Consider the following 12,856-nt stretch of genomic DNA (forward strand, 5'->3'; position numbering starts at 1 on the left):
TACCCACAGAGTAAGAGTGAAAGTAAGATATAGAGAAGTAAGAAAAGGAAGAAGCCCAGACACACTGTTTACAGTGTAAGAAATTGTCAAAGAATAGAAGATATTCTATTTTCTAAAGAAAAAGAAATCATAGATCGAGTAACAAGATTTTATAAAAAGATTTTAAAGTGAACTAGTGTCCATTCTTTCCCTCACATAATCTAATGGTCTATTTTTGACTCTGTGAACTGTTCTGTTTCAAACGGCAAAGTCCAATCTTGGTGGAAGCTCTTTGATTTTTCCATATCCTTGGCATTTGTGAACAGTGCCCTGAAAGATTAGCAAATCTCTAAAAATCAAGATCCAGAAAACTTCTAACTCAACTGCTATAATTCTATAGAAAGTGCTGTGACTTTCTAGTCTTTTTTCAAATAACCCAGAGTTAGGAAAAATGAGATACACAACCATAACTCTTTCAAAAGCAGACTAGGAGTACAAAGTCCTTCCAAACAAAATGTGCTTCCTTTAGCATCCATGAGACTCAAGGGTTACTTTCACAACCATATAAACATTAGCTCAGTTACATTTTCACACTTAGCCCTGCAAATATGTGTGTGTGTCTAAGCTGTATTCTTCTCTAGGAACCATGAGCCAAATTCCTCTAATTTTTCATGTGATAATTTCCTATACAGAGTCTAAAACCACTTAATTGCCCTTTTTTCATTTCCTAAATTTTCTAAAAAAAAAAAAAAAAAGAAAAGTAAAATCACTAGGTTTTAACCACTCTTCACTGGTCAAAACAGATTTATTTGCCAAAGCAGGTTTTATTTTTCTTTATTAAATTTCATTTTTAAAATCAGACATGTAAGACTCCAAGAAACTATTACTTTCCATATTTGTAGCTAGTTTTATGGATGCATTATTTTTCAAAAATAAATGTTAGAGAAAAATTAAGCCCAAAGTAATCTATCAAAATTCAGAAAATCAACTGGATTTCCAAGAAAGAATTGTTTACCTTACTTATTGTTATATTTCTACAAATATATTGAGCTCATATCCCAGCTCACACTGCAATTATCAGTACATAACAAAAGATGATATTGGCCATGTTATCTAACCCCACAAAAATCATAATGCATTAACATAAGCTAAATACAAAAACATCTACTTCAGTACATAAAAAAATAATAAGCAACTAGCCAGGCATAGTGGTATATGCCTTTAATCCTAGCACTTGCAAGGAAGAGAGAGGAAAGGATCTCTTGTGAGTTTGAGGCCAACCTGGTCTACAAAGTGAGTTCCAGGACAGCTAGGGCTGTTTTTTGTTAGAAAAACCCTGTTTTGAAAAACAAACAAAAAAATTAAATTAAATTAAAAACCTAAACAGGAAATAAGGAAATTACTAAATAATAAATTATGCTGCCATTAAAAATTCAGCTTTTTGGCTACTAAGACGGCTTAGTAGGTAAATGAACTTGTTACAAAGCCTAAGAACATGAATTAAAGACCTGGAATTCACAGGTAGAAGAGAACTGACTCCTATAAACGGCCTTCTAACTCCCATGTGAGCACCCCCTACAAAAGTTAAAAAAATAAATTTAAACTTTTGCTGGACATGGGGGAACACACCTGTAATCCTAATACTCTGAAAGCAGAGGTAAGAGGATGGATCACAAGTTCAAAATCAGAGGAGACAAGGAATATAAATAAATCTTGAGCTTTTGAGTTTAGAACAAAAATTGTTATCGTATAATGGTAAATGAAAAGCAGACATAAAAATGGTATCACAGACCGGGTTGTGGTGGCACAACCTTTAATCCCAGCTCTCAGGAGGCAGAAGCAGGCAATTCTCCCTGAGTGTGAAGTCAGCCTGGTCTGCAAAGTTCCTGGACAGCCATGGTGATTACACAGAGAACCCGTCTCCAGAAACTTAAGAAAAAATGGTACCACAGAATAGAGAAGACATACATATATTTTCTTTCAAAAAGACAGCACTTCTTAGGTGGCTAAATCAAAATTTTCAACATTCACTGAAAATAGGTTCCTTTGGGTTTTTTTGTTGCTGTTGTTTTTGCTTTGAGACAGGGTTTCTCTCTGTAGCTCTAGCTGTCCTGGAACTCACTCTGTAGACCAGGTTGGCCTCAAACTCACATAATTCCACCTGCCTCTGCCGGCTGAGTGCTAGGATTAAAGGTATACACCACTAGTGACCAGCAATAGGTTCCAATTTTGAAATATAATTACAGAAATTATATTTCAATGAGACTGGTATTATTATTATTACTATTACTATTTTTTTAATACAATGTCTCTCTACATAGCCTGGCTATCCTGGAATACACTATATAGACTAAGATGGTCTCAAACTAAGAGAATTGCCTAACTCTGGCTCCTGGGTGCTGAGATTAAAGGAACGTAGCATCATACCCAGTCTAGAAGCTGATATTTAAAAATTAAGGAGGCTGGGGATGCTCAGAAGTAGACCACTTGCTTGGTACACACAAGGTCCTGTATTCAATCCCCAGCACAACCCAATACTTTAAAATTTTTTACATCCATCTATACACACGCACAACTCAGGTAGCTAAGATTAGTAGTTTGCACCTGTAATCCCAGAATGCATGTACTCCTAAAACTACGGATGCTAAAGTCAGCCGGGACTACAAAGTGCATTATGGCTGCAGCAACGTTTAGGGTAGCCAGAACTAGAGCAAAAGCAAGCAATAATACTCTGTTGTGCAACAGTACCACCATAGTAGGAAGACTAGGAACACATACTAGGCAAACTCGACTGCTGTAACTTTCTCTGGAATGATATGGGACAGAAAGAAATATGAGTTTAGAAAACATCTTTACTTTTCTTCATATCTATTATACCTTTCATTAAATATATCTATCATGTCTTTTATTGAATATATGTATGTCTGTATATGTTTATATGATTAATATATGATTATATATTATTATAATCATATAATATATGATATTAATATATGATTAATATATATGATTAATGTTTAAATTTTCCACAATAAACAATAAGTTTTTCCTTCAATGACATTTGAAGTTTCCAGGAAGAAGATAGGGCCCCATAACAACAATTCCACCTGGTTGATATGACATCATGATACTGATAGCGCTACTACAAGACCTGTTTTGGGTACCAGCTGCACAAGACGATTCCAACGTGTTTAGCTGAAATGATGCACATCTTGTACAACATTCTGGCCAGTCCTCCACAAAATACTCAGAGACTATTTGCAATTTTAAAAGACATCGATCTTGAAATTTAACCATCATTTTGCTTTCACAGGATCCCCCAGAAAGAACGTCGCCCCCATGACAGCAGGAAGTAATTCTAGAAAACGACGTCCCCTCTCCCAGTTAAGTTTGTCCTTGGGTTTAGGGACATCATTTAGGGGTTGGTTATAATTAGTATAGGGTTGAGGGTTGGGGGAGGAATTTTATAAGCGCAGGAATCTTAAAAAAAAAAAAAAAAAAGAGGGAAATGATACGGGAGAATTGTCTGTATTCTGACAATCATTTTAATAAAACGCTGATTGGCCAGGCAGGCAGTATAAGCGGGAAAGCCAGACAGGAAGTAGGGGTGGAGCAAAGAGACTGGGAGTATTCTGGAAGCAGAGCTCCCTCAGCATTCCTGCGCAGACCACGGAAGAGGCAACATGTAAGCTGTCACACTGAGAAAGGTAATGAGCCCATATGGCTAAGGTAGATAAGAATAATGGGGTAACATAAGTTATAAGAGCTAATAAGTAGCCTGACCTAATGAGCCAATCAGTTTATAACCTTATGGAATCTTGTGAGTGATTTTCTTTGTTGCTTGCTGGCTGTTGGGGTACTGGGAGGGACAGAAACCCCAACAAGCCGGCCCTCATGCTACACTGGAAGAGTAACTACAGATATAGAAAGAAAAATGAACCATGGCAATGACACTACTCTTTAAACTGACACAGAAATGACCACAATTGGACCTATAAGTCCTACATGTTCACTAAAGAAAATATTGAAGACAGAAACCTTTTGTTTCCCCATAAATGCCCCCCTTATCTTTTATTTTTAAACCTTACTCCTTAAAGAACCTGTAGTTGTACATGTTTAAACATGATTCTGTTTAAGATTCATTTATTTAGTGTAGAGAGGAACATGTACATAAAAGGCAGAGGATAACTTTCAGGGAGTCATTTCTCTCTTTCCCTGTCTTTGTCTCTGATCTCACTTTAGGATGGCAGGGATTAAAGATGTATACCACTGCATCCAGCTTTTTGCATGGGTTCTATTAAGGCAGTGGTTCTCAACCTGTCAGACGCGACCTTATAGGAATGGAACAACCCTTTCACAAGGGTTACATATCAGATATCCTGCAAACGGTATGATTCATAACAGAAGCAAAATTAGTTATGAAGTAGCAATGAAACAAATTAATGGTTGTAGGTCACAACATGAAAATTATATTACAGGGTCTCAGAATTAGGAGGTTTGAGAACCAGTGTGTTAAGGGAACAAATTCAGGTTTTGTTTGTAGCACGAGTAATAAAAATCCAGAGACAGATATTGGGGTTCAAGATCAGAAAAGCAAAACAGCCATGCCACTAGAGAAGTATTACCTCTACCAACGCTGGGCTACTGCAGACTTATATTCCCCTTTAGTGCTGGGATTAAAGACGTGTGACTCCCTAGTACTGGGATTAAAGGTGTGAGATACCACTGCCTGGCCTCTAGTGGCTTACTTTTACCCTCTGAGCTTCAGACAAGCTTTGTTTACTAAAATATAAATAAAATATCACTATATTTTAAGCTAGCGCATTAAGCAGTCAAATCATTTACCTAGTTACTAGCTTTGAGACAGGGTCTCACACTAGGCCAGGGTGGCCTCAAACCTGAGGCAATCCTCCTGCCTCAGCCTCCTCACTGGGGTTACAGGCCTGAACATGGTCTTTGAACTCTCAAGTGCTCAAATTACAGAGTTGTGCACCCTCTGACCTGAACAAATATTCATGTTTAAATATTTTTAAAAACAAGTTCTACTCAAGGGAAAATCCAAAATAAGTACTCAAAGGCATTTATCATGGTAAATTCAGAACTGACATACACATTCTTGAGTAACTGTTAATTATCAGCACATCTGAATTGCACAGAATTTATAAACCATAATAAATCACTGTCATTTCATCTCTTGGCTCTTCTGCTACACACCAGTAGAAATTCCCCCAAGCAACTCGTTTAAGACTTGGGCTGTGATCTTATTTTGCTATAATGAAACTCAAGGACATTTCAGTTTGAATTTCTTGATTTAGAAAATAAAAGTTTGGGGCTGGAGAAATGGTTCAGATGTTAGGAGCACTGGCTGCTCTTCCGGAGGTCCTGAGTTCAGTTCCCAGAATTCATCTGTAATGAGATCTGGTGCCCACTTCTGGTGTGCAAGCATACATGCAGGCAGAACACTGTATACACAAGTTTTTAAAAAAAAGTAAAGAGAAGTTTTACTCACAAATTTGTGTTACTTTTCAGCACTGACACGCCATGAAGTATACTTTACACATTCATGTGGCAAACACAGCAATGTATACAGAGTATAGCTAAATAGACATGGATTCAAAGTACCACTGGCTTCAATGAGTTACTTGCCTGGCATTGGGAATTTATCTACCCTTACAGACCTTTTTTCCTTTTGCTAGCTTCCCACTATGAGGAGAGAATAAAAATATAAATAATGTATTAAAAGTGACTACCATGGTGCCAGGCAGTGGTGGTGCACACCTTTAATCCCAGCACTTGGGAGGCAGAGACAGGTGGATCTCTGAGTTCGAGGCCAGCCTGGTCTCCAGAGTGAATTCCAGGACAGGTTCCAAAGCTACAGTGAAACCCTGTTTAGAAATGAATGAATAGATATGACTACCATGGCTAGCCCTCGGTTAATAACTTGCTACAACTAATCAACAAGCTTTCCCTCTTGACAATTTTCTATCTTAATAGTTTTTGACCGTTTCTTAAAAAAAAAAAAAAAACCTCAAAGACTAGACAAGAATGTATATTGTAACAAATCAGCAGGTAATTTCATTCAAATACATTCACCACTACTTTGTAAGACTGTAGGCAGGATAACAATTTACAACTGGCAAACACTGTATCCAATGACTACTGTTTTAGAGGTACCCTGTGTACTCCACTTGTACTCAGAGTGTGTGAAATGTGGAGAGCATAATGTGCTCAGGATGTCCATAAACAAATACAGTATTCGCTCCCAGTCTCAATTAGGGATACCATTGCTATCATAAAACACCATGACCAAAGCAACCTAGGGAGGAAAGGCTTTACTTCACTCAGTTTCATATAAAGTTTTTCAGCAAAATCATTGAGGACAGGAACTCAAGCAGGGCAGGAACCTGAAAGCAGGAGCTGATGCAGAGGCCATGGAGGGGAGAGGCTTACTAGCTTGCTCCCATGGCTTGCTCCCTCAGTCTGCATTCTTATAGAACCCAGGGCCACCAGGCCAGAGAAGGCACCACTCACAATGGGCTGGCCCTCTCCCATCAATCACTAATTAAGAATGTGCCCTACAGGCCTGCCTACAGCCCTATCTTAAGAAGGAAGGCATTTTTGCAGTTGAAACTTCCTCTTCAGTTTGTGTGAAGTTAACATAAAACTATTATACACACTCTCTCCTTTTGCTAGGGGATACTAAAGAAATCTTTTCGATTAATGTTTCCACTTCCACTTCTTTACCATCCAAATCAAGGTTCTCTTTCTGGTGTGTGTGTGGGGGGGGATGAGACAGGATTTCTCTGTGTAGCCCTGGTAGTCCTAGAACTCACTCAGTACTCCAGGCTGTCCTTGAACTCAGAGATGTACACGCCTCTGTGCCGCCAGAGTGCTGGGATTAAAAATGTGTGCCACCACCGCTCGGCTTAACCATGGTTCTCTTGACAGATAGTTTTTTATTGCTAACTACCAATATATTCCATTTCCACTTTCTGCTTAGCAAATGGAGGATGAATTCAAGATATTTTTCAATCAAGGAACACATGACAACACAACATTCAGACATTTACAACATGTAAAATATCACAAAGCAAAACAGCCCAAATCAAGTCTCCAGTGGAGAAAAAGCAGCCAAAGACTCATTAACACTCTCACATCGTATCAAATACAACAGTTGCAGGTTTCCGATTTGTCAACCCGGCCACTTGTTCCCTACCAAAAGGAATCTTTTGCACACTCAGACGATGTAGAAAGCAGCATTTGGTCAATGAATTTGGTGCGTGCAGTGGCACGCACAAATAATCCCACACTTGGAAGGAGACAACAGGAATTCAAGGTCACCCTCCCTACACTGGAAGATTCAAAGCCAGCCCGGACTAAAAGAGATCATATCTCAAAGGGGGTAAAAAAGTAATCACTTTTGCTGTAAACTTATTCTAACTTGCTTAAATTAAGAAACCCCTTCGTCTTAAGTTTCAAAACCCTTTCTTTTAAAAAGTCATCATTTTACTGGTCCTTTCTCCACAAGAAAATTAACTCCAGCTAGTCTCTACGTCCCCATTGGGGTGCCAGGCAACGCCTCCAGGGCCGTCTAGAACGTGCGTCTGCCAGTCTGACTGTGTCCAGAGGGTGCAAAGATTGTTTTCCTCAATACGAAACGCAGAGATGAACCTAGAGGTTGCATGAATGCTAAGCCCAAAGCACCGCCCACACGCTAGCTGCAACATCAACCTTAGGAAGTTCCTCGGAGATACGGGGGGCTGCCCGGTCCCCGAGTCACCTCGGGCGAGCAGAGGTGATAAACATACCTGGAGGCAGCTGCAAATTAGCAGGCAGCTGGATTGTCGTGGTGCCAGGAGTTTTCACGGTGACTATCTGAGGAGCTGGCAGCCGGGGGCTGCCGAGTTTAGGAAGAGCCGTGACAGGAACCACTTTGGTCACTAGAGTCCCCACTGAGGATGGCAGGGGCTGGGGCGCCACGGACTCCACGCAGACACTGCCAGGAGGAGCCTTAGTCACAGGACCCAGGGCCCCCGGGGTGCTCTCCACCCGCACGGGCAGCGTGGCGGCGGGGGCCATGCTTACGGTCCCCGAGGCGCTCGCGACCACCGGAGCAGCGGCGCCCGGCGGCTCCGTGAGGCCCGCTGGCATGCCCTCGGGGACTCAGCGGCAGCGGCGCTGCCCTTCCCGGAGCTGAGGCGAGACGAGCCGGGGTAGGCGGCAGCCGAGTCGGGCACAGTCCCGGCGCCGCAGCATCGCGGGGCACACGCGCGCTCCTGGCCCGGCAGCCGGCGACCCCGCCGGGCACTCCCTCCGCCAGCGGCGCCCACACGTGCGCGCCTCAGCCCCGGTCCCGCCGCAGAAGCGCCCGGACCGGCAGCTCCCTCGGGCCGTCACTTCAGTTCCCACTCGGGGAGCTTCCACTCTGCGCTTCCCCGCCAAAAATTTCAAAGTCCTACAGACCCACAGCGTCCAGCAGCGCCCCACACGCGCTCCGCACCGGCCGCGGCTCTGCGCTGCCAGCCATGTTTATATAGCCACGCGGAGCCCGTGCGCACGCGCCCTGGAGGCCCCCGCCGGCCGGGGCTTCCCTGCTATCCGGCCTTCTCATTGGCTGGGGAGAGGACTTGCGCTCGTGACGTCACGAGGGCCGGCTCGGGAGTGGCTCAAACTCTTCCTCCGCTGCGAGCGGTAAGGCGCAGGGTCCGGGAAGTTATCACGTGCGGGGCGAGCTGCGGCGGCGGAGCTGCAACCCGGCGTCCTCGCGTGCTGCCTGGGCTGTCGCCTCGGAGCGTCTCCGCCCGCAGTCCCCAGGACGCGACGCTTTAGATGAGTGCAGAGAACTGATTCTGCAGAAGGCAGAATTCAGGAACTCAATCCCGCTTTGGGTTTGTCCTGTTCCTGTTTATTCGGCATCACTGAAAAGCCTTGCAAAAATTTTTCACTCCTGTTGACCTTGTAAAAATCAGAACCGTACATAATTTTATCGTCTTTAAAAATATATTGCCGGGCGGGGATGGCACATGCCTTTAATCCCAGCACTCGGGAGGCAGAGGCAGGTGGATATCTGAGTTCCAAGCTAATTTCAGGACAGTCTTCAAAGCTTCAGAGAAACCCTGTCTTGAAAAACCAAATTTAAAATATATTTGTGAGATATTACTTTAGACTTGAAATACCTAAAACATAAACTGGAAAAAAATTTTATTTCTCCTTACCAGTTTATGTCTCTGTTAGTGTATTTATTCCTTTATTGAATTTTTTGAGTTTTTTGTTTTGGTTTTTGTTTTGTCTTATTTTATTTTTAGATGGGGCCTCCCTGTTTAGCCCTGGTTGGCCTGGGACTCAGTCGCCTACCTCGGCCTCCCAAGTTCTTCCTCACCTGGAATTGTTGGTTAGACTCTCCCCCTGTAGTTCAGGATGTTCTCAAACTCCTTGTGTGAGCATTCTGGCCTTGAAAGTGTGCTGATCCTTCTGTGTCAGTCCCCTAAATGCTGCCCATTTCCTAACTTATTTAAATTGTTTATGTGACAAATTCTGGGGAACTGGGACAGGACTTCTGGTTCTTCGGCTACAGATTCCAGCTATAAGATCTTAAGTGCAGTACTGAAGCTGCTCACAGCAACAGTCCCTTGGAAACTCCAGGATGTAGCCAGGGAAGATGCCCTTACTGCAAGCCTGTCATGGGATCGTTTTGTAACAATTTACACTATACTGACAGAAATTTTGCAAATATGCAGGTGCATAGTTCAGAGAGGGTTTCCCGAAAATAAATATGTTGAAATTGTAATGGTATTAGGAAATAGGGCCTCTGGGACATGATTAAATCATGAAGCTCTTATTAAAAGATAACCAACCACCTACAAAAATAGCAAGTATGTGAGTATTTCTGGTAACATGATTTAAGCGTGCATGACACAGCACTTTGTAACCTACAGATATGCAAATAGCACTTGTTGCAGTAAGGTGTGGGGATGAAAACCCAGCCCTGAGAAGATTCAGGCAGAAAGTTCAAAGCCATTCTCAGCTACACACTCTGTCTCAGCAGTCTTGATTATACAGCAGGTTCCAGGCCAGCCAGGCCTACATAGCAAGACACTCTCTTAAAAAAAAAACACACACACACACACACACACACACACATTAAATATTAAGCATTAAAATAATCAGTGCTAGAGAGATGGCTCTGTGGTAAGCACACCTACTGCTCTTTCAGAGGACCCGAATTCGATTCCCAGCACCCACATCAGAGGGCTCTCAACCATCTGTTACTCCAGCTCCAGGGATATGTGACACCCCAGTTCTCTGTGGACATCTGCACTCATGTACACACAGACAGACACATACATGTAATTAATAATAATAAAAGAATCAGCCAAGCTTGACAGTGTACACCTTTAACCCAACACTGGAAAGGCAGAGACAAGCAATGGATCTCTGTGAGTTCAAGGCCAACATGGTCTACACAGTAAGTTCCAAGTCAGCCAGGGCTATGTAGTGAGACCTGTTAGGTATTTCTTAAGACGAGTCTCTCTGCCAAGGCAAATAATTCCAATCAGACCAAATTAAACCAAATTAAAAGACACCCATGTTTAATGCAATGCTCCCGGGTGGTTTCAGGAAAGCATGGAGAGGGAAGAGAGGAAAGGGGAGACCACATGATACTCAGGGAACACATGTTCATTCTCTGGGGGGCAGTTTAAGTAGCCTGTGGGAATCGTCTTGACCTTCCCTGGGGAGGGGTTACCGATTGCCAGGCTTTTTTGACCCTCCTTGGGGAGGGGTCTTATTTCAGGAGCCCCCAGGAAAAAAATCTAGACCTTTTGTATAAAGAGGTATTAGGGAGCTGGTGTGATGCTTCAAAATAATAAAACAATAATAATCAAACAAAGCACTCACGAGAACCTGAGGTCAGAAGATCGTATCAAGTTTGAGGCCAGCCTGGGTTGTGATGTGGGATTCCCCTCTGTATGCTGTGAATACCATTGGTTAATAAAGAATCTGCAGAGCAGAATAGAACTACACGGGTGGGAGGGGACAGGACTAAACTGAATGCTATGAGAAAGAAGGCAGAGTCAGAGAGAAGCCATGTAGCCCCTGCCAGAGACAGACACAGGACAGAATTTTACCTAGTAAGCCACAGTCACGTGGCGATAAACAGGTTAATAGAAATGGATTAAATTAAGGTATAAGAGTTGGCCAATAAGAAGCTAGAGCTAATGGGCCAAGCAGTGATTTAATTAATACCATTTCTGTGTTGTTATTTCAGGGCTGAGCAGCCAGGAATGAACAGGGCTGTAGTTTGAGACCCTGTTTTGTCTGCCAAAATTAAACAAACTCATTAATAAATACTTTGTAATGAGTTCTAAAAGAATTCCTTTGCCTCTCCTAATGTGCATGGTAAGGTTAAGATAAAAAGATGGCCACCTAAGAAGCCATCCCTTACCAGATAACCAACTCTGTGTTTCTCTTGTATGTCTCAGACTTTAGATATCTGCTGGATAGGTTGTCATGGCAATTACTTAGGTACAGAGGAATGGAATTATCACAGTACGTGTGCAAGTCAGGAGACAACTGCTTCCTTCCACCAGGTGGGTTCTGGGCATTGAACTCAGGTCATCAGGTTTAGTCACAGACACCTTTACTGGCTGAACCATCATACTGGCTTAGGGTATTGTTTTTGTTGCAGCGTCCCAAATGTTGAAGATAGCAAGTAATCTGTCATTCAGAGCTTTTCCTTCTGCATCTCTGTAAAGCCCTCTATCATTCCTCACTTGTGATCTAGAAGTCTCCACTTTTTCCACTGTCTAGCTCACATGTCCATTCCAGGTAAAACCTCTGTTCGTGCTGAGTGTAATAATGAAAGTTTATAAACCCAGGAAATGGAGGCAGGAGGATGGCCAGCTTTGGCAGTCCGTGTCTCAAAACAGACTAAACTCATATAGTGACCCAGTTCATTTACAACTCTCCTCTTCCCACACCCGAAGCATTCTACAATTTTCCTGCTCACTTCCATTGATGCTGACTCCCCAAATGAAATTCAGGAAATGGATCTTGACAGTACTAAGCAGCTACTGGGTGCCACTCACTGGAATGAACTTCCTTTTATTTTTTTAAGATTACTTCATTGTAAGGGACTTAACAGGGTAGTTAAAGTCATGGAAAAGAATGTTTGCTAGGATGCTTTAGACTCATGGGCTCCTAAAAATTCCTGCTGTTAAAAGAGAAATTTATACAAAAAACAAAACAAAAAAAAAACACACAAGATTCACACCAGTCTGTACGATGTCAACATTAAATTTCTTTTGCAATTGTACAAATATCTGATTCATCATATATCCTACACTGTCTCTGCCCTAATGCCTTAGGCATACAAGGTATTTAATAATTACATGCTAAGAGGATGGACTGAATAGAGACAAACAACATTCATGCAAAGCAAAAGTAGTGTAAGCTATTTAGAGTTTAGTTCTGTTTATCAAAAGCTGGGTAGATGGGTTAGCCTTGATTTTTCTGGTCCAGCATAGCCACCACACCTGACCTTTTTCTTTTCTTTTTCTGGATTTTCCCCTCTTTGGTGAAAGTCTCTGCTTCATTCTGGGCTAGGGAAAAGTCATGCCCACAAACACTGGCCCTGCATACTTTGTCAACCATGCACTTTTTTGAGATTGTATTTTAATTACTGTGCTGGCTGGGTTTTTGTTTGGTTGGTTGGTTGCTTGGTTGCTTGGTTGGTTGGTTGGTTGGGTTTTTTTTTTTTTTTTTGTAAGCTTGACACACACTGGAGTTATCCAAAAGAAAGGAATGTCAATTAAGAAAATGCCTCCAGGGCTGGAGAGAGCTCAGCAGCTAAGAGCACTGGCTGCTGGTCCAGAAGATG

General features: G+C 42.3%; 1 protein-coding gene across 1 annotated transcript in view; it reads right to left on the bottom strand.

Annotated features, from left to right (window-relative positions):
- Taf4b (TATA-box binding protein associated factor 4b) overlaps positions 1 to 8,130 on the bottom strand; it is a 107,264-nt gene extending 99,134 nt beyond the window's left edge. The window contains exon 1 of the mRNA XM_048447920.3: positions 7,788 to 8,130. Within this exon, the coding sequence (XP_048303877.1) occupies positions 7,788 to 8,130 (343 nt within the window). The remainder of the gene's footprint in view (positions 1 to 7,787) is intronic.
- Positions 8,131 to 12,856: the final 4,726 nt, after the last annotated feature.

The sequence above is a fragment of the Myodes glareolus genome, chromosome 13 (genome assembly GCF_982192425.1).
Source record: "Myodes glareolus chromosome 13, mMyoGla1.1, whole genome shotgun sequence".
In the NCBI taxonomy this organism is placed as follows: domain Eukaryota; kingdom Metazoa; phylum Chordata; class Mammalia; order Rodentia; family Cricetidae; genus Myodes; species Myodes glareolus.